At 44.4% G+C, this 22297-nt stretch overlaps 1 protein-coding gene across 13 annotated transcripts in view; it reads right to left on the bottom strand.

Moving 5' to 3' along the window:
- Window positions 1-22297, bottom strand: part of LOC122550501 (dedicator of cytokinesis protein 9) — a 339837-nt gene that overhangs the window by 73287 nt on the left and 244253 nt on the right. For 7 of the 13 annotated variants that reach the window (XM_043691316.2, XM_087987937.1, XM_043691319.2 and 4 more), the window contains exons 29-31: window positions 21528-21611; window positions 19470-19581; window positions 4654-4832 (exon numbers count right to left, since the gene is read on the bottom strand). In XM_043691316.2, coding sequence (XP_043547251.1) covers window positions 4654-4832; window positions 19470-19581; window positions 21528-21611 — 375 coding nt within the window. Of the gene's footprint in view, window positions 1-4653; window positions 4833-19237; window positions 19280-19469; window positions 19582-21527; window positions 21612-22297 lie in introns of all 13 variants that reach the window. The other 6 variants (XM_087987930.1, XM_043691308.2, XM_087987932.1 and 3 more) reach the window with 1 other exon arrangement.

The raw sequence follows: 22297 nt of genomic DNA, 5'->3' as shown, positions 1-22297 counted from the left end.
ATGTCAAGATGACATCTTCCATGCAGTACAGCATCTGACATTAACTTGAAATCCTATCTCCTTCCCTCAGTTGAGCTCTTTCTGCTCCAGGGGTTATCTGAAGGTCAAGGAGATCCACAGTGAGCTGCCTCCTCCAATCAGAAGTGGAGGCAACCTGTAGATTGCGTGTCTCCCAGTCACACGCTGCTAGGTCATCTTCCACACCCTCCCCACTCCCAAATGACTCACCCCCTGGTCCCCCAAATTAACTCAAATTCCTGGTCATTCTACAATTCACACCTCACTCCAATCTTTCTCCAAACTCACCTCTTTAATGTGACCCAATTGTTAAATACCAGAGGGAGAAAGTGAGGACTGCAGATGCTGGAGGTCAGAGTCAGAAAGTGTGGCGCTGGAAAAGCACAGCTGGTCAGGCAGCATTCAAATAGCAGGAGAATCGGCATTTCGGGCATAAGCTCTTGATCAGCAATGTCAGTCCTGATGAAGAGCTTATGCTCGAAACATCGACTCTCCTGCGCCTCAGATGCTGCCTGACCAGCTGTGCTTTATCAGCGCCACACTTTTTAACTGTGAAATGCCAGAGGTTAAAGGTTGGTTAGGAAGAATCTACGTGTAAACCTTCCTAGTCAGAATTTTATTCCAACCATACTGCTTACTTGTCCCCTGTGTACATTCACTGGGTGTGGCTAGCTCAGATGGCTGGTTTTCAATGCAAAGCGACACTAATAGCATGGGTTCGATTCTCAGACCAACTAAGGTCCCACCTTCTCAATATCACCCTTCTCCTGAGGCATGGTGATCCTTGGGCAGTCACCACCAGTTGCTGACTCTCTCTAATGAGAGAACGTCCTTCTGAGACTTTGCTGAGTTCACCCTTTAATATACAATCCACATCCTGTCAAGTGCCCAGTGAATTATCCCTTAATTGCCACATAATCACTACCTGGTCCTAGTTCCATTTCATCTCCAGGATTCCTCCCAGATCCTCAATAAATGATAATGCTATCTGTACCATTCCTTGAAAGTCCCCTCTTCCATGGTTCCCACACAAATGAGGTTTTACTCTTATTAGTCAGATGTCATCAGATTTCTCAGAGGATCATCATTAACATCACCTCATTCCTCAAAAGAAACTATCAAGTCAGTGTCACTGTCTTGATGAGAGTGGTGCTGGAAAAGCACAGCAGGTCAGGTAGCATCCGAGGAGCAGGAAAATCGACATTTCGGACAACTCAGGAATGAAGGCAGGGAGCCTCCGGGGGGTGGAGAGATAAAGGAGGGAGGGAGGGGGGGTGGAGAGAAGATAGCCAAGAGTACAATAGGTGGATGGAGGTGGGGATGAAGGTGATAGGTCAGAGAGGAGGGTGATTGGCAAAAGTCAATGTCACTGTCTGATCATCATGCTTCCTTTAACATCCTATCAGCCTAGAGACTCCACTATCTCCTCCAAAGCTGAGACCATGAGTCATGGCCCTCTCAAGACGGTTGAAGGGAAACTCTAGGCTGATACCCCCAGTGCAGTAATCACAGAGTGCTGCACTGTCAGAGGTGCGTGTTCTTTCAGAGAGGGCGTTAAATTGAGATGCCATCCACCCTCTCAACTGGGTATAAAAGACCCAATGATACTATTTCAAAGAGAAGCAGGGGGGGGTTGGTCCTTGTTGCCCAGTGGTATTATTACTGGACTGTTAACCTAGAGACCCAGATAATATTCTCGAGACCCTGGTTCAAATCCTGCCATGGCAGAAAGTGGAATTTGAATTCAAGAAAAAAAATCTGGAATTAAGAGTCTAATGATGACCATGAATCCATTGCTGATTGATGGGAAAAAAATCCGTCTGGTTCACTAATATTCTTTAGGGAAGGAAATCTGCTATCCTTAGCTGGTCTGCCCTACATGTGACTCCTGACCCACAGCAATCTGGCAAAAGTGGGTACTGCAGATGCTGGAGTTTAGAGTCAAGATTAGAGTAGAGCTGGAAAAGCATAGCAGGTCAGGCAGCTTCCGAGTAGCAGGGAAATTGACGTTTTGGGATTCCTGATGAAGGGCTTTGGCCCGAAACGTCAATTTTCCTGCTCCTCGGATGCTGCCTGACCTGCTGTGCTTTTCCAGCACCACTCTAATCTTGACCCACTGCATCCTGGTTGACTGTTAACTGCCCACTGGACAATCAGGGATGGTCAATAAATGTTGGCCTAGCCAGCGATGCCCTCATCCAGTTAATGAATAAAAAAAACTTTTTTATCCTTCAATCAGCATCACCAAAGGAAGTTTATTTGATCATTATCACATTAGTGTGCTTGCTCTGCACAAATTAGCTGGCATATCAGCAATTACAGCAATGACTACACTTAAGAAACATTTCTTTGGCTGGGAAAGTTTGGGAAAGGCCCTAAAGAAACACATACTTTCTCACTTTGTTCTAAAGCTCCTTCAACCTGCTCCCAATATTCCAGAATCATGCAGTTCTGACTTTGGATCTGCGCAAAGCACTATGGGTAAAATCTCAGTGACTGCACTCACTTAAGCCAGCCACAGAAACCATGTGGCTGAGCGAATGCATCTCAATGTGGTCAAAGAGAGGCATCTTCCCTTTCAAGTTAATTGTTTGACAATTTTTTTTTTTAATCAATCTCAGTTTCGTGCGCAGTAACTTCAGCCTTGTTTCCATTTGTCTGTGGGAAGTGGGCATCTCCGGCAAGGCCAGCGCTAACTGCCCTGGAGGAGGTCTGGACGAGCCACATTGCTGTTCAAGAATGGGTTCCAGGATTTTGACTCAGCGACAGTGAAAGAACAGCTTCATATATTTCCAAGTCAGGATGGATGGAACCTGCAGGTGGCGTTTTCTTTCCCCCAAACTCACTACTTCCAGGTCATAAGAGGTCACGGAGGGAGGGAATGTTGAAGGTGGTGCCAATCAAGCGGGCTGCTTTGTCCTGGATGGTGCCAAGTTTCGTGAGTATTGTTGGGACTGTACTCCTCCAGGCAAGTGGGGAGTATTCCAATACACTCCTGACTTGTGCTTTGTAGATGGTGGACCTAGGTTTTCACTGGGAAGGCAGGAGGTGAGTTACTCGCTGCAGAATTTCTAGCCTCTGGCCTTCCCTTGTAGCCACAGTATTTGTATGGTGCATAGACAGAAGTAGTTAAGTGAATGTGAAATGTATTGGGGATATTTGCAGTGTGACATAGAGTTCCTACGCCTCATAATTATTTAGGAAGACCCTGGGTATGATCCCTTTTTACATCCAGGAGTTGAGAGAGAAGGGAGGAGCAAACTTTGTGTTTAGTTGATGTTAACAGAAGGTAAGAGAAGGAGAGATCTGGGCAGGTGAAGAATCCGAATTGATTGAATTCTCGAAATGAGCTGGGTCAGAGAACACTCACTTCGGCTGCTTGAGGCCTTAACATTGGAACTCCCTCCCTAAACACCTGGGACAGGATATACTTGCTACAGAGTGTGTGCAATGATGGCTCACCAGACTGACCAGTGGGATGGCAGGATTGCCATAAGAGGAGAGGTATGTGCCTACAGTCTCATGGGTTTGCAAGAATGAGCGATGATCTCACCCAAACAAACAAAATCTTCAGAGTTCGACAGTGCAGGTATAAGAAAGAGGTTTCCTTGGGCTGTCGATGGGGTTGGAGGGTCTAGAATCAGTGGGCACTCTCTCGGAGTGTGATGAATCTTTGGAATGCTCAATCCCAGAGGGATGTGGTGACTCAGTCATTGAGTATGGTTAATACGCAGATCAAGAGGTTTTGAGATATTAACTTTGAAGGGATATGGTGATCATGCAGAAAAATGGTAATTCAATGATATCAGGCATGACCATGCCAAATGGCAGAGTACACGTCCTGCTCCCTATTTCTTATTAAAACCTAACATTTTGACCAAACGGTTGATCACTTGTCCTCATAGGTCATGGGACTCAGTCATTTTTTTTGGATTGCATAACTGTGAAGTGTCTTGGGAAGTTTTTATATAATTCTTACAGGGGAAGTGAGAGACAAGCATTTATTGTCTGTCCCTAACTGCCCTGGAGAAGGTGGTGGTGAGCTGCCTCCTTAAACTCCTGCAGTCTGTACGATGAAGGGACACCAGAGAGTTGTTGGAGGAAGTGTTGCCAGCATTTTGACTCAGCGTCATTAAAGGTGCTACATAAATGCGAGCTGTTGTTACAATCATAGGGAGAGTGGAGATGGGAAATGCGTGCAGGGTGAACCCTTGGTTTTAACTTTGAGCTCTTTGCCCACATTAACTCTCTTCCCCACACAAGTGCTCCCTCAGGGGCTGCTGACTCTCTAATGGAATACTGTTGTACAGTCTCAGCCAGTAGTCACACGACATCAGATTATAGTCCAGATTTATTTGAAGTGTACTTCACCTGACGAAGGAGCAGTGCTCCCGAAAGCTTGTCATTTCAAAAAATCCTGGTGGACTATAACCTGGTGTTGTTTGACTTCTGACTTTGTCCACCTCAGCCCAACACCGGCATTTCCACATCACGGCTAGCATTGACTCAGAGTATTCTTGTTCAACTAGTCTTCATTTATAAGACAGCACACATTTTAAAGACCCAGTTACCTCAAACTCTACTGCAGCTTTGTATTCCACCAATGCGGAAGTTGATTTATGTGACTCTGCATACCTTAGCTAAGTAGCGATCATCGAAGGTGTGTTTTATCATCAAGCTCTTCAATACGCCGATTGCAATCTGACGTACATCTCTGTACTCCTGCAATGCACTGCCAACCTCCCTTAGTAACAGCCCCACCAAGAAATGGTTCTTGCAGAAGTCATCCGTCAGTGTAAAGTCAAGCTGCAAGTCTGAAGATTTAAAACAGTAAAGACAAACGATGATTCCAAAAATGTATGGTCTTCAAAATCTGACTGCACCACAAAAATAGAACATTTAAATATAGTGCATAGTTTAGTTATATACTTACTGGAGACTGAAATTGCTCTGGCTACTAACAGCTATAATTAAACACTTTGTATCTTTCCTTCAGACTTAAGGAGTTTTTGTCACGAGAAACTGTGTTGTACAATTCCATCTCTTTTAAAAATGGGAAATAACAATTGTTTCTCTCCTTTGTAAGCGTTAGGTCATTCGTTTCCAAAACATTCTCTACCAAAACCTTAGTGTTGGCTCAGTTTTTACTCAGCTGGCAGTGAGCTTGATAAATGAATTGGCCACTTGCTCTGTTTTTCCACAGTTAAAAATCACTGTAACTACAAACCAGTCCAAGCTGGGAGACTCTGCTTTAACTGATGAACCAAGCAGGATTACAAATTGACCAATATTCAGATTTCAGCCTCCTCAGCACACGTCCATAATTATTTACTACCATCACAGAATCATAATATCATGAAAGAGGCCATTTGACCCTCTGTGCCCTTGCTGGCTCCTTGGAAGAGCTCTCCTAATTAGTCCCTGTTTTCTGCTCTTTCGCCTCAGCTCTGCGGTAGAATCATACATTCCAGAGGAGACCCTTTAACCCATCAAGTCCGTACCACCTGATGAAATACTTATCCAACCGCCTTTTGAAAGTTCCAAGGAAACTATTTGCACTGTCCTTTCAGCGTCCCAGAACGTAACAATTCACTGTATAAATTGCTTCCTCCTGCTCTTGAGCTATTTGTTTTACAACAGGGAGCTACTTAAAGGCTGTGTCCAACAGATTCTGTCTTGCTTAATCCCTGCAACAACTGGAGTAAATTTCAGGCAAGGTTTATTATCTCCTTCCTTTATTATTGCAGATTTAAAACTAGTATTTCTGTGCTGCATTCTGATAGAATCATACTGCATCGAAGGCTGCTATTCTGCCCACTGCGACTGGGTTGGTTTTTTGAAACATCTAAATAGCTAGTACCATGTCCCTGCTCTTTGGCCACATTTATCCAATTTCTTTTTGGAAGTTAGTGTTGAATCGACTCCCACCGTCATCATGGTGAACTGCTGTGACTGCTGTTCCGCTGTCCTGGTCTCTCACCTGTCCTACACCATCCTAACAACACCCGCTTTAGCTCATCTGCAGCCGCTCACTCACTGATGATGAGATAAGCTTCTGCCCTCCACTTTATCCCCGAGGAGAGATCTTCGCAGTTTTCTGGCTGGATGTCAGTACTTAGTATTCCTACAACTACAGGACAATGCAAACACTGGGGCAGATGGAACTCATCGAGGAAATTCCATAGACTGAATGAGGAGAAGCTGTTTCCAGGGGCAAGAGAACGCATCGAGTTATTTCAACTGGCCAAAGAACGGGAGGGGAGAGGAGGGGAGGGGAGGAGAGTCCATTGTGATCTGTAATTCGCTGCCTATAATGTCGGTGGAAGTGGATTCAACAGGAACTTTGAAAAAGAAATTGGATAAATAATTGGGGGGGAAAAACGCCACAAGCAAAGGGCAGGAGCAGTGCTACCAGCTATTTAGATGTTTCAAAGAACCAACCCAGTCACAGTGGGCAGAATAGCAGCCTTCGATGCAGTATGATTCTATCAGAATGCAGCACAGAAATACTAGTTTTAAATCTGCAATAATAAAGAAAGGAGATAATAAACCTTTCCTAAAATTCACTCCAGTTGTTGCAGGGATTAACCTGGTGGGCAGAGTCTTTAAGTATCTCCCTATTGTTAAACAAATAGCTCAGGAGCAGGAGAAAGAAAATGGGAAAACTTCGCACCATCTTCATGAGTATGTCTGCAACACAAAGATTTCACCATCCCAGGTATCCGCAAAGGAGAGAGAAACAAATATGCATTTTACACTTTCTGCAGAAGATCAGACCAAAGGATCAGAATCTGTGACTTTATCTCCTAAATTGCATTTTGGATGAGGCGTTTGGATTCTTCTCTGCATGTACCCTCACCCACAGCCTCATAAATATTCCTTCCCCTGTCACACGGGCTGAAGGCTATTCACAGTCAAGTTTAGATTAGATTAGATTACATTGAAGTGTGGAAACAGGCCCTTCAGCCCAACAAGTCCACACCGACCTGCCGAAGCACAACCCACCCATACCCCTACATTTACCCCTTACCTAACACTACGGGCAATTTAGCATGGCCAATTCACCTGACAGTTGTGTCAAGCTGAGATCGTGCAAGGAAGCAGTTCCACGATTAGTGAAAGGCAGCAGTTGTAGTAAAGACACTTCTCTCAGCACAACCATCAAAAACAAAATGCTCCTTTCATCAGGACCTTTTAAAGAAACCTCATGTTTCTCAAAGAACAACCAGCACCTTCCAGAACACGGCTCCGTGTGCTTTAATTGTTGCAACAACAGGGTGGAAGAGGCCAAGCAGGTGACTGGGAATTGATTCAGACAGTTACATAACAAAGTACAAAATATTGTCTGCCTCAATATTAGGAAAAAGAAAAATTTTATTCCGATTTAACTCAAGCAATTTGCTTCATTGATTATGGGAAGTGTACTGATCAAAATAGTCTCTATGTCACACTGCCTCAGCGGTAATGGGTTAAAGTATTTAGAAGATGATCATAAAATCATACAGCACGGTAGACAACACTGCGGTCCAACTAGCCCATGCCTACCAGATATCCGAAATTAATCTGGTTCCATTTGGCCCATATCCCTCTAAACCCTTCCTATTCATGTACCCATCCAGATGCCTTTTAAATGCTGTAATTGTACCAGCCTCCACCACTTCCTCTGGCAGTTTGTTCCATACACGCACCACCCTCTGCGTGAAAACATGGCTCCTTTGGACCCTTTTAAATTTTTCGCCTCTCACCCTAACCTATGCCGTCTAGTTCTGGACTCCCCACCCCAGGGTAAAGACTTTGTCTATTTATCCTATCCATGCCCCTCATGATTTTATAAACCTCTATAAGGTCACCCCTCAGCCTCCGACGCTCCAGGGAAAACAGCCCCAAACTATTCAGAAACAAAAACAGAAGTTGCTGGAAAATTTCAGCAGGTCTGGCAGCATCTGTGCACAGAAGTCAAAGTTAACATTTTGGGTCTAGTGATTCTTCCTCAGACACTTGTCAAACAGTGTGGCACTGGGAAAGAACAGCATTCCTGATCAGGAATTAATGGCTTTCCCCAAAACATTGTCTTTCCTGCTCCTCGATGCTGCCTGACCTGATGTTCTTTCCCTGCATCACACCGTTTGACTCTGATCTCTAGCATCTGCAGTCCTCACTTTCTCCTCCTTCCACAGACCCTACCCCAGCCTATTCAGCCTCACCTATAGCTGAAACCCTCCAATCCCAGCAACATCCTTGTGAATCTTTTCTGAACCCTTTCAAGTTTAACAACTTCTTTCCTATTCTCAAAGTGGCCTCACCAAAGACCTGTACAGCCGCAACATGACCTCCCAACTCCTATACTCGATGTACTGACCAATGAAGGCAAGTGTGCCAAACGCCTTTTTCATAACCCTCTCTACCAGCGACTCCACTTTCAAGGAACTATGCACTTGCCCTAGGTCTCTTTGTTCAACAATTCTCCCCAAAGCCTGACCACTAACTGTATAAGTCCTGCCCTGGTTTGCCTTACCAAAATACAATACATCACATTTATCTAGATTAAACTCGATCTGCCACTCTTAACCCCATTGGCCAATCTGATCAAGAGCCCCTTGTCCACTACACCACCAATTTTGGTGTCATCTGCAAACTTACTAACCATACCTCCTACATTCACATCCAAATCATTTATAAAAATGAGAAAAAGTTGTGGACCCAGCACCGATCCTCTTGACACACCACTGGTCACAGGCCTCCAGTCCAAAAAACAATCCTCTACCACCACCCTCTGTCTCCTACCTTCAAGCCAAGTTTATAGCCAAATGGTTAGCTCCTCATGGATTCCACAGGATCTAACCTTGCTAACCAGTCTACCATAAGAAATCTCAAACACTTTGCTGAAGTCCATACATCCATCGCTCTGCCTTCATCAATCTTCTTTATCACCTCTTAAAAAAACTCAAATCAATTTAGTGAGACATAATTTCCTAGCACAAAACCATGTTGACTATCCCTTAACGTCTATGCCTTTTGAAATGCATTTAAATCTACTCCAACAACTTAAACACCACTGACATCAGGCTCACTGCTCTATAGTTCACTGGCTTTTTCTTACCATGTTTCTTAAAGAATGGGACCACATTAGCCACATTCCAGTCTTCTGGCATCTCATCAGTAGCAGTTGATGATATCTTAGCAAAGGGCCCGGCAATATCTCCCCAAACTTCCCATAAAGCTCTCAGGTCCCAGGGATTATCTAACTCTACGCATTTTGAGACCTCCAGAACCTCCTCTTCTGTAACATGGACACCTTTCAAGACATTGCTATTTATTTCCCCAAGTTCTCAAGCTTCCATCTCCTTCTCCACAGTAACTACTGACATGAAATATTCATTTCGTATCTCACCCATCAGCTGTGGTTCTTTAAGGGAGCCCGTACTCTCCTTAATTGCTCTTAATGTACTTGTAAAATCTCTTTGGATTAACCTTAAATTTATCTGCCAAAGCTCTCTCATGTCCCCTTTTTGCCCTCCTGATTTCCCTCTTAAGTACTGCCCTTCTACTTTCAAAGGGATTCCTTTGAACCCAGCTGAGTATATCTGACATATGCCTGCATTTTTTTCCTTGGCGAGAGCCTCAATTTATCTAGACATCCAGCATTCCCCACACCTACTGCCTTACACTTCTCACTAACAGGTACACACCATCTTCGGACTCTTATTTTTGAAGGCCTCCCACTTTCATATGTCCCTTTTTACCTGCAAACAGCCTCCCACATTGAACCTTTGAAAGTTCTTGCCTAATACCATCAAATTTGGTCTTACTCCAATTTAGAAGTTTAACTTTTGGATCAGGTCTATCCTTTTCCATAACTATTTTAAAACTACTAGAATCACTTGCCCCAAACTGCTCACCCATTAACACTTCAATCACCTGCCCTGCCTTATTTTCCAAGAGAAGGTCAAGATTTGCTCCTCCAGTAGGTACATCCACATATTGAGTAAGAAAACTTTCTTGAACACCCTAAACAAATTCATCTCCATCCAAGCCATTAACACTATGCCAATCCCAGTCTATGCCAATCCCAGTCTATGCCCGAAAATAAATAGAAGGCAATTTGTGGTGACCAAAATGTTCAAAAATGTGGCAATAATTGGTTTGTTAAAATACAGAACAAAATAAATAATAAGTTAATAACATGGGGTGATAAAAAAATCAATGTGGGATTGGACAAAGGCAGGAGTGAGAAATGCAATGGGGTGGGACAAGTGGGGGAAGAGGCAGGATTGGTGGAAGATGGTCTAGTGGTTGTGGGGAGAGACGGAGATGGTTGAGGTGAGAGATGAGGAACAGGAGGTGGAAGACAGGGAAGAGATGGAGGGAAGGAGGGGCAGGAAGCAGGGGAGTGGGAGGGAAGGGAGGCATATGGGAAAGAAGTGTGAGGATGGAGAGAGGCAGGAGGGATGGAAGAAGTAGGGGAAGGAAGGTAAAGAACAAAGGAAATGCTGAAGAATTTTCCTTTCAAAATAAAATTGAACAAACTTGTATTTCTACAGATCCTTTCACCACCTTGGAATGTTCCAAAGCGTTTCAGAGTTAACAAAGTGTTTCTGAGGTGAAGCGATATATAGCAAGATCTCACAAACAAAATCTAATCACAGCCTGCTGATCTGTTTTAGTGACATTGATGGGCGATAAATACTGATCCAGGGCAGTGGGAACAACTCCACCCCAAAAACTTGTCCAAGACAGAGGCAGTGGAATCTTTGACCCTTAAATTGAGGGCCGACGAAGCCTTCGTTGTATCTCTGACAGCAGGTATAAAATGGTTGAGAGAGTGATGATGGAATAGAGGACAAGAAGAAAGGTGACCCAGGGATGGGGCTGCTGAAGGACAGAAGGAGAAGTACATACACAGAGTAGTACATGGCAAAAGTAAATTCATTGTAGTTTTACCAGATCACAGGGCTGCTTTCTCATTAGGAAGACAACTGGTGGTGGTTTGACCTGAGGGTCACCTCGCCTCACGCGAGGAGAGAGGGGGTTGAGGAGGAGAATCGTTCATGGTAACCTCAGCCAGTGCAGAATCGACCCCAGGCTGTTGGCCTCACTCTGTGTCATAACACAACTGTGCAGCTAACTGACCCCTGAGTGATAGGTTCACGCAGAGTAACACATTCATTATCCTTTGGGTTCTCTACCATTCTTTGACACTAAAGGGGTTTGATCATGCCATATAGGGGTTTAAGATTTCATTTCAAAGACAGCTTCTGCATGTGTGACCGTTAGAGGTGACATTTTCTCATCTGTGTGGCCACGGTATGACAGCTCAGTGAAAGGTATGTACCAAAAGCGGAATTAAAAATTCCCACCACCGTCCAAATTCAAGGCAACATGAGTTAATATCAGGAAGCAAGGGAGAACAGGAAAGTATCCACTACATTAAGGTAGGACCAGGGAACTGCATAAACCTAGATTCATAGAATCATAACAGCAGAGGAGGCCATTCAGCCCATCAAGGCCCTGTTGGTTTTATGTAGAACAAGCCAATCAAATCACATTGCCCTGCTCTAGGTCTGTAATCCCGAACCTTTATTTTCCTTAAATACGTCTGTTCTGTGCTCTATGTATGGCCTGTCCAATTCCCTTCTGAAATCACTAAATGTTGGTGTTCAAGATGCAAATTGAATCTGCTGGAAAAGATCACAGAATCATTTGCGTGACTAGAGATCTATAAAGATCTTGGTGTTTCCTTCACCTTGTACAGAGAGGAGTCAAATAAGGGATCTTGTTCTGTCACTAAACAGTTTGATGTTCTCCTATGCAAGGGCTTTTTTTTGTCCATGACGTACAGAAGCACTTGCAAAGGAGGGAGCACGTCATTCAATGACTCTGGTGTACATATTGAAACTATATGAAACACACGCCGTACTTCGTAAAGCCAAAACACAGGCGTCTCAAACACATGCAGAAAAATACTTGCATTGTCCAAACATAGATGCAAAGTGGTTCTTTTTTCCAGGCATATCAAGCCACTCTATGGTAATAAGCACTGCAAATCAGACCCAAATAAAGCGCACACAACAAAAAGCAACCAGCTCTGAGGGAATGGCTAAAATCACGTGACAAGGGCGATGTAAATCACACCAAAGCAGAAAGGAGCCATGCGTGAAAACTGGGTCAAGAACACACTAGGTACAGTACACATCCCAGCACTTTCCCATATTCTTGCATGGGAACCTAACAAACGTATATAAATCCTTTGTCAGTACTGAACATTCCTGACAGATTTCAAAATCTAGGTCTTCCAACCTCTGCACGAAAAGGTGTTGTGTCACACTTTAAGTAGGAGCTCTGGTTCAGCACTGAAGTGTGCACATCTCCAGGCACTTGACAACATTCAGAGGGTGGCTGCCATGACAAGGTGTCTTCCAGGCACCTTGTTTAATCAGCAGGGCACTGGGGACCACATTTTGTGAGACACTTCTATTTAAACTGACAGTTGCGTCAGGAGCCAGGACGAAGGGACAAAGATAATAACAAGGATTCCTCTTATCTGCAGTTTTCATCTTATTCACCCTCCCCACTTTGCTTCATAATTGGATGACTATCTTTCAGAAAAATAAATCCCCCTAGGAAAACAAAATGCAGCAAAAACGGTCAAGCTACAAATGACTTAGTTTAAACAAGATCAGTCAGATTTCTTCTGAAATCCAAATAGTCCAGTTACTTTGGAACAAGGGAAGGAAAGATATGTAATGGTACAAAATGTTTTATTTTTTTCTCTTAGCTTTCATTCCAAATGTTACAAATTTTTGGAATTCTCTACAGCAGGATCTATGAAAGCCAAGTTATTAAAATATGTTTAAATAGAGATTGACAGATTTATAAATGCCAGTGATTAAAAGAATACAAGGAGAGTGTGGTCAAAAGGAGTTGAAGTGGATGATCAGTTTGGATTGAATCGAACAGCCAGGCAGGGACTGAATAGCTTAGTCCTGCCTCTATATTCCTAACAAAGATGAGGAGCCCATGTGCATGGTCACTGATCCAAATTCTAATTATGTGGATCTGAGTTCAAACATTTGAGGAGATCTGGAGATGCCAATTCTTCAGGGTTGGCCTAGACTCTTCTGTTATTTAAGATAAATCTCCAGCCCACTGCTGCAAGCAAAAACCCAAGAAAACAGGGCCATGAAGGAAAATTCCACTTCCTGTTCAGTACTTTAGGTTATTATGTACAGTAGTGTCTGCATGGGTTTCCTCCAGGTGCTCCGATTTCCTCCCACAGTCCAAAGATGTGCCGGTCAGGTGAATTGGCCATGCTAAATTGCCCATAGTGTTAGGTGCATTAGTCAGAGGGAAATGGTTCTGGGTGGGTTACTCTTTGGAGGATCGGTGTGGACTGGTTGGGCCGAAGGGCCTGTTTCCACACCGTAAGTAATCTAAGTAAATCTAAATAACGTTGGTGAGGGTGAGGGAGAAGTCTGTTTGACTGACAGTCAAGAATCAGTCAGCTGATCAACAAAGGGTCTTGTTGGTTCTCCAATTGGCTGGGAAGCCAGTGAACTGTTGTGATGGACAATCTGGAGAGCCAATGACTGGAAAATAGGTGTGGAGCGATTACAGAGGGCAAGCTATCATCCAATCAGAGCTGGCAAACCTGAAAGCCAGAAGAAAATCATAGAGGCATATCCAAAAAGTACATAAAATCGAACAATCCAGTTTAAAGGAGCGAGTAGCAGACCAGAAGCTTTCAACAATGGCACAGTGAAAAGTCTGTGTTGGTTTTCTAACTGATGTGAGAAGACAGAGCACCATGAGACGGGCTTGTTCAGTGACCAATGACAGGATCGTTAAGGTCCTGAGAAGACCCCTGAGATGGGTTGTTCCCAGTTTGAGGTTGAGGAGTCATTTTGCAAACCCCCATCACATCTGACCTGGAGCACGTCTGGCTGGATAAGCTCCCTTGAGTATCTCAGGTCTACACTGGGACAATGACTCCAAAAGCCTTTAAAGCAGGGAGGTTGAGGACAAAAGACCCAGGGCTTGGGCCTTATACATTTGAGAACGTTTCTTTTGCGACCACCAAAAGTAACTGAAGAACCAATTCTTAATTTCTAATCCCCGTTAAATTAAGAAGAATTGTGCTGCAAATGTTCACAGTACTCTAAAGCACACACACAAAATAAAAGCACACACACAAATACACAAATGCAAATAACTGTACTTATTACAATGAGATCGAATGAGTAATCGTTTATTATCCCCAACTGCCAGGAAGCTTTGTTTTTCCCACCTCCTCCACATTTGGGTGTAGTTTTCTGTTTGAAATCCCATGAGTTATCAAATCCAAGTTCCAGAAATATCCTTTCATTCGTCATCGTTTAACCTTCCCACAATGTTCGTGCCCAATCAAATTGTGTTTCAGAAAATACTTGTGGCAGATTAAAATATATAATTAACATTTTAACATAGCATTAAACAGATCACTGAGCACAGAAAATGACTGGTTTCAAGAGTCCTTGCCAACACTAATGCTCCATTTATTGCCTCCTCCCTCCTCCTGCCCACAAAGCCTTCTACTCCATTCTCTCTCATGTTTATCCACCTTCCCCTAAACTATTCACCTCCAACATTCTCTGTGGTAGAGTGTTGCACATTCTCACCACTCACTGGACAAAGACATTTCTCCTGAATTCCCTACTAGTGACTATCTTATACTGGCAGCTGGTAATTTTGCTCTTCCTCACAAGGGGGAGCTGAGGAAAGATGGCCATATTTGTTTGGTCACTGGACCGGTGACCAGAGATCCAGCCAATGGGGTGCATGAGTTCAAATCCCATTTTGGGGCAGCTGGTGGAATATAAATTTAAATAATTAATAACATTCAATTAACAAAAAATAATCTGAAACCAAACCTTGCTCAGGAATGATAACGGTATCATTGATTCTCATGAAACCCTATTTGATTCACTTTAGGGAAGGAAATCTGCCATTGTCCTCAGGTCTGACCTGCATGTGAGTCCAGATCCACAGCACTGCGGTTCATTCCTACCTGCCCTCTGAAATGGCCCCTCAGACCCAGGGGCAATTGGGGCGAGCAATAAAGCTGGTAATACCAGGGATATCCACATCCCATTAAAATTTAAAGTAGCGAGAATACTCTGTGTCTAGTCTATCGAAACATTTTAACGTTTTAAAGACCTTGATTAGGGCATCCCTTTTTCAAAAGAAAACAATCACAGCCTCTTCACCCTCTCCTGATGGATACAAACTTTGGTATCATCTTTAAAGTTTATTTGAGATCGCCAACTGTACCTGTATGACTTTAATAATGTGGTCAACACAATTGTACACCTTAATCTAAATCTAGTCCAACTAAAATTAAGTAAAGTTCAGCAAACATTTGCTATTTCCTAATTCTATCAGCCTAGACATATGCCCTAGCACATGGCTTCTTTTGATTTAGTCCTGTTCACCCACAACACCACTTTTAATGATTTGTGTAGTTAAAATGAAGAGAAAAAAAAATTGAAGGGCTACAGAAGGACCATGCTGTGGGACAAACCGAGTCACTCTCGCCAAGAGCTGAAACAGCTGTAACCATTCTATAATACTTATTTTGCCCCTTTAATCCCAGTTAAGATTGGTATTTCCCAGGTAGATAAGAAAACAAAATAATCACTAAACTACACTAATTTAACTAAAAAGTTTAAGTACATGAACTACTGTGAGAAGGTAAACACTCAGCAAAGAGTTACTGGGCATCTGTTCATTTGGAACTGTTAAGCTTATGGGACCTCAGCAAGAAAAATCATCAATGTGGATGGAAATTTGTTGAATTGTGAACTAATGCTTCATATAATAAAAACTCATTTAGTAGTACAGAACTTGAGTATTGCAGAGAAAAGATATTTTGTTGAAGGGTTTTGTCTTGCACTCATCTGGAAAACACATAGGAAATACCAAAGTAAAAGGGAAACAATGTTCATACCACATAGCGGGAGAGTGCTGACTAGTTGGCAAGTGGATTTGGATTGGTAGAGGTTGTGCGAACAGCATGTGCCGGTTAATGATGATTGTCGAGACGTATGGTGCTGGAAAAGCACAGCATGTCAGGCAGCATCTGAGGAGCAGAATTGACGTTTCAGGCATAGGCCCTTGATCTGCAATGTGGGGAGAGGTGGTGGGGATGGAAGGGGGCTGAGAGATAAATAGGAGAGTGGGATGGGGCTGGCGGAAGGTGACTGGGAAGGCGATAGGTAGATGCAGGTGTGGGGAAGTGATGGTGATAGATGGGAGTGGAAGGTGGAGCAGATAGATAGGAAGGAAGATGAACAGGTAGGACAGTTCAAGAGGGTGATGCAGAGTTAGAGGGTTGGATCTGGGATGAGATGGTGAGGGAATGGGAGATGAGGAAATTGGCAAAAATGACTTTAATGCCATGTGGTTGGAGGGTCCCAAGGGGAAAGGTGAGATGTTCTTCCTCTAGGCATCGGGTGGCTTGGATTTGATACTGGAGGCGGCCCAGGACTTGCATGTCCTTAGCAGAGTGGGAGTGACTGTTGAAGTGGTTGGCCACAGGGCAGTGGGGTTGTTTGGTGCCCGTATCCCAGAGACGTTCCCTGAAACAGTCCGCAAGTTAGCATCCTGTCTCCCTTATGTAGAGGAGACCACATCGAGAGCAATGGACATAGTGGATGAGGTGTTTGGATGACTGACAGATAACTGCCAAGGAGAAAGTGAGGTCTGCAGACGCTGGAGATCAAAGCTGAAACTTTATTGCTGGAACAGCACAGCAGGTCAGGCAGCATCTAGGGAACAGAAGATTCGACGTTTCGGGCACATGCCCTTCTTCAGGAATGAGCAGAGAGTGTTCAGCAGGAGAAGATAAAAGGTAGGGAGGAGGGACTTGGAGGAGGGGCGTTGGAAATGTGATAGGTGGAAAGAGGTCAAGGTGAAGGTGATAGGTCGGAGTAGGGTGGAGGCGGAGAGGTCAAGAAGAAGACTGCAGGTCAGGAAGGCGGTGCCGGGCTGGAGGGATTCGGCTGAGACAAGGTGGGGGGAGGGGGGATGAAGAAACTGGTGAAGTCCAAGTTCATCCCCTGTGGTTGGAGGGTTCCCAGTCGGAAGATAAGACGCTCCTCCTCCGACCGTCGCGTTGTTGTGGTTTGGCGGTGGATGAGTCCAATGACCTGCATATCCTCGGTGGAGTGGGAGGGGGAGTTGAAATGCTGTGCTACAGGGTGATTGGGTTGGTTCGTCCGGGTGGCCCAGAGGTGCTCTCTGAATCGCTCCGCAAGTAGGCGGCCTGTCTCCCCAATATAGAGGAGGCCACACCGGCTGCAGCGGATGCAGTAGATAATGTGGGTGGAGGTGCAGGTGAATCTGTGGCGGATATGGAAGTTTCCTTTGGGGCCTTGGAAAGAAGTGAGGGGGGAGGTGTGGGCGCAAGTGTTGCACCTCCTGCGGTTGCAAGGAAAGGTGCCGGGAGTGGAGGTTGGGTTGGTGGGGGGTATGGATCTGACAAGGGAGTCGCGGAGGGAGTGGTCTCTACGGAAAGCTGATAGAGGAGGGGAGGGAAATATATCCTTGGTGGTGGGGTCCGTTTGGAGGTGGCGGAAGTGACGGCGGATGATGCGCTGTACATGGAGATTGGTGGGGTGGTAGGTGAGGACCAGTGGGGTTCTGTCCTGGTGGCGGTTGGAGGGGCGGGGCTTAAGGGCGGAGGAGCGGGAAGTGGAGGAGATGCGGTGGAGGGCATCGTCGATCACGTCGGGGGGGAAATTGCGGTCCTTGAAGAAGGAGGCCGTCTGTGTTGTGCGTATTTTGAACTGGTCCTCCTGGGAGCAGATGCGGCGGAGACGAAGGAATTGGGAGAATGGGATGGCGTTTTTACAGGGGGCGGGGTGGGAGGAGGTGTAGTCCAGGTAGCTGTGGGAGTCGGTCGGTTTGTAGTAGATGTCCGTGTTGATTCGGTCATCTGAGATAGAAACAGAAAGGTCTAGGAAGGGGAGGGAGGAGTCCGAGACTGTCCAGGTGAATTTGAGGTCGGGGTGGAAGGTGTTAGTGTAGTGGATGAACTGTTCAACCTCCTCGTGGGAGCACGAGGTAGCGCCGATACAGTCATCAATGTAGCGGAGGAAAAGATGGGGGGTGGGGCCAGTGTAGTTGTGGAAGATGGATTGTTCCACATACCCTACGAAGAGGCAGGCATAGCTGGGGCCCATGCGGGTGCCCATGGCTACTCCTTTTGTTTGGAGAAAGTGGGAGGATTGGAAAGAAAAGTTGTTCAGGGTGAGGACCAGTTCAGTCAGTCGAAGGAGGGTGTCGGTGGAAGGGTACTGGGTGGTACGGCGGGAAAGGAAGAAGCGGAGTGCTTTGAGTCCTTCGTGATGGGGGATGGAGGTGTACAGGTATACAGATAACTGCCAAACCTTGTTTAAATTTTAAACCAGGTAGGTTGACTCTGATTGGTTCATTTCTCAGGGCACTGCCTTGACCAAAGAATATTTGTCCCTAATTTTGTTGAGTTGAATCAGGTACAGTACGTGTACATGTTCTTTGTGTCTGTGTGGTTTCCAGTTCATGTTTGTGCACCACAATGCAAGCACAACTGCCAATCTGAAATTGGTTATCAGTGTGATTCTTCAGTAGGGGTATATTCAGCACATGTTGTCCAGTTGTGAATCACCTCTCATGATGGACACTGCATTGCAATTTTCTAAGTGCGGATACTTGGGTACAGTTAATACCTTGCTTTTGCGAACAGCTGAAGGGATATACTGTTTGATAATGACCTCCTGCCAGCCTTTGACATATACAGCATACGTCCCCAGCATCACACTGGTGCTGATATTCATTTACCATATTATTCATTAACTCGTGAGACAGCACAGCTTTTTGATTTGATGGTTGCATCTAGTTAATGGCAAACACCACTTGCCAACAATACCTCCTCTCATACAGTACAAATAATACCTTCGCTCTACTTTGGCATTTCTTGCAAATTGTTCTGATGAGTATAAGACAGAATGCCTTTTCTCAGTGATACTCAAGCTTGATTATCAATCATGCAATTTATAAGTAAAATTGCACATTTTACTTTCCCAATCTCGGGAAGGAACTTGACAGAACAAACCATTTGTGAGAGAGATTTAAGAGTGTAATTTGCTTCCTGGCTGAGTACACAGTCTCTGTAAAAGACAAGCACGATATCCCATGTACCTACCTACAGGAGCAGTACATGACTCCACAGTTGGTGAAAGAAATGCTGATTAACAAAAGAGAGAAACAAAGTGGGGAGGAGAAAGACCACAAGAAGAATGAAGCAATCGTTAGCAATGGGCACTTTTCGAAAAAGCAAGTCAAATTAAAAATTAAATTAAAAAAAAAATCAAAGCTCTTCAGTATTGCTGCAACTAGAAATGCACACTATAATTTGGACTTATTCTCTAAATTACCTTGATATCTGGGAACTCTGCCTTTTCCAAATGGCATAGGCAGGTTTAATGGTATATAATGTTCGTGGTTGCAGATAACTCGCAGAAATTCAAACTTCAGCTCAAACAGAGTCTAAAATGAAACAATTCAGTCACAAATCAGAAATGAGTCAACTGCTTTCTGAAACTGCATACTGAACACTTCGCATCCAGCACTTTTATTCTTATAATGAGAGCAAGTCACTTTATAAATTCATACTTTACTCCAGCTCTGAACTGTAAATTGTTGAATATATTGAACACGCAATCTTTGACTGTCCAATACAGAAAGGCTGAACAGCTAGGGCCTATGCTGAATGGATGGTTGAGCTTGTTAAAGCATATAAACTTCTGAGGCGACTTGACAGAGTCGACGCTGGGGGAATATTTCATTTCCAGTGGGAAGTGAGAACGAGGAAACATGGGGTTTAAAGATACACAGTCTCAGCACAGTGGCTCAGTGGTTAGCACTGCTGCCTCACAGCGCCAGGGACCTGGATTCGATTCCCACCTCAGGCAACTGGCTGTGTGGAGTTTGCACATTCTCCCCGTGTCTGTGTGGGTTGCCTCTGGGTGCTCCGGTTTCCTCCCACAGCCCAAAGATGTGCCGGTTAGGGTGAATTGGCCATGCTAAATTGCCCATAGTGTTCGGCGCATTAGTCAGGGGTATATATAGGCAGAGGAATGGATCTGGGTGGGTTACTTTTCAGAGGGTCGGTATGGACTTGTTGGGCTGAAGGGCCTCTTTCCATACTGGAGGGAATCTAATCTCCCATTCTAGACAGAGAGGAGGAAGAATTCCTTTTCTCTGAAAATTCTCAGGTAAAGGTTGGACCCTTTATGTACTCAAGGCTGAGCAAGACAGACGTTTCACTGGTTATGATGGAAAGTGGAGTGGAAGCCACAATCACATCAACCATCGTCTTGTTAAACAGCAGACAGGCTCAAAGGGCTGAATAGCCTCCTCCTGCTCCTATATCTTACAGTCTTAAAGCCATAATATAATTATTTAAAAATTATATTCAACTGTTCCATTATCAATGCCAGCAGGACTTGGATTCTCAGGACGCAAGCAGAAATTTAAGAACGACAGCAAATCTTACTTTAATCAGCACCTTATGAATTGGCACACTCCATAAACCAACAAAAAATTATGTACCTCAAATACTGAAAGTTTACTGTATTATCATGATCTCTATAATGTCTGAGTAGTCAGTTGAGAGAGCATGTGACAATGCTGTTTGCCAGTAAGCTTTATTTAAGACAAAAGTTGTGTCATTATTTAAGTTGAAAATGTGTTGCTGGAAAAGCGCAGCAGGTCAGGCAGCATCCAAGGAACAGGAGAATCGACGTTTCGGGCATAAGCCCTTCTTCAGGAATGAGGAAAGTGTGTCCAGCAGGCTAAGATAAAAGGTAGGGAGGAGGGACTTGGGGGAGGGGCTTTGGAAATGCGATGGGTGGAGGGAGGTCAAGGTGAGGGTGACAGGCCGGAGTGTGGTGTGGGCGGAGAGGTCAGGAAGATGAATGCAGGTTAGGAAGGCGGTGCTGAGTTCGAGGGATTTGACCGAGACAAGGTGGGGGGAGGGGAAATGAGGAAACTGGAGAAATCTGAGTTCATCCCTTGTGGTTGGAGGGTTCCCAGGCAGAAGATGAGGCGCTCTTCCTCCAACCGTCGTGTTGCCATGGTCTGGCGATGGAGGAGTCCAAGGACCTGCATGTTATGCCCGAAACGTCGATTCTCCTGTTCCTTGGATGGTGCCTGTCCTGCTGCGCTTTTCCAGCAACACATTTTCAGCTCTGATCTCCAGCATCTGCAGCCCTCACTTTCTCCTCATTATTTAAGTGACTTATGCTGCAAATAGAGTATAACAGTGATGTGTATATGTCCTGCATTACTTTGTGTGTGGTTTTAACATTGATTATGTGAACCTCTTGATCAACTGGAAGATTTGATTATACAGTACACTCCCGGTCCCATAGGTGCTGGTTAATAGAAAGTTTGCTGTACTGCAAAAATGAGCAAAGGAAAATTACTTCGACCTTTGGATTTCCTGGACTGAACCACTTCATGTAATTGTTGATTTGTTTGAAGACAAATCCTCTGTCCATCAACGAGAAGCATCTCTGTAAATTATAAATGTGGAGAAGACAAATAATGGCCTCTGGGTATCATAGAGTCATTGAGATGTACAGCACGGAAACAGACCCTTCGGTCCAACCCATCCATGCCGACCAGATATCCCAACCCAATCTAGTCCCATCTGCCAGCACCCGGCCCATATCTCTCCAAACCCTTCCTATTCATATACCCATCCAGAATCTCTACAGTTCCTTTGGTGACCACACACCCTTCTCCATTAACGTACTGTCAAAAGATTATCAAAATGTAGAGTATTGGTGTGACACAAACAATGCACACCCAAATAATTGATCAGATGATGGTTCTAACATGGTCACTTTTCTTGCTCCAGCTTCTCTATGCCACAACTCGTATTTACGTGGCATATTTACACAATGAAATACCAAAGTATAGTACTGAGTAACGTGAGGAGATATTAGTTCAGATGGAAAAAAATCTTGGTCAAAGAGCTTGTTCTTGAGGAGAGGAGTAGAGTAATGTCACAAGGCAGACAGCCAAAGGGCAGAACCTCCAGAGGCTGAGATCTAGGCAGCTACAATTAAAATCAGGAAACATTCAAGAGGTCAGAACTTGGGGAGTGCAAAATTCTCCAAGGGTTGTCTAGAAAAATAAGTTTGAGAAATATGGATGAAAATTTTCAAGTCATGACTTTGCTTGACCAGGCGCCTTT

This window comes from Chiloscyllium plagiosum, unplaced genomic scaffold (assembly GCF_037043375.1).
Source record: "Chiloscyllium plagiosum isolate Xiang-an unplaced genomic scaffold, Cpla_swu_hap1 HiC_scaffold_6, whole genome shotgun sequence".
NCBI classification, from domain to species: domain Eukaryota; kingdom Metazoa; phylum Chordata; class Chondrichthyes; order Orectolobiformes; family Hemiscylliidae; genus Chiloscyllium; species Chiloscyllium plagiosum.
Note: the sequence above shows the minus strand (reverse complement) of the source record. Positions and strands in the feature narration are given on the sequence as shown.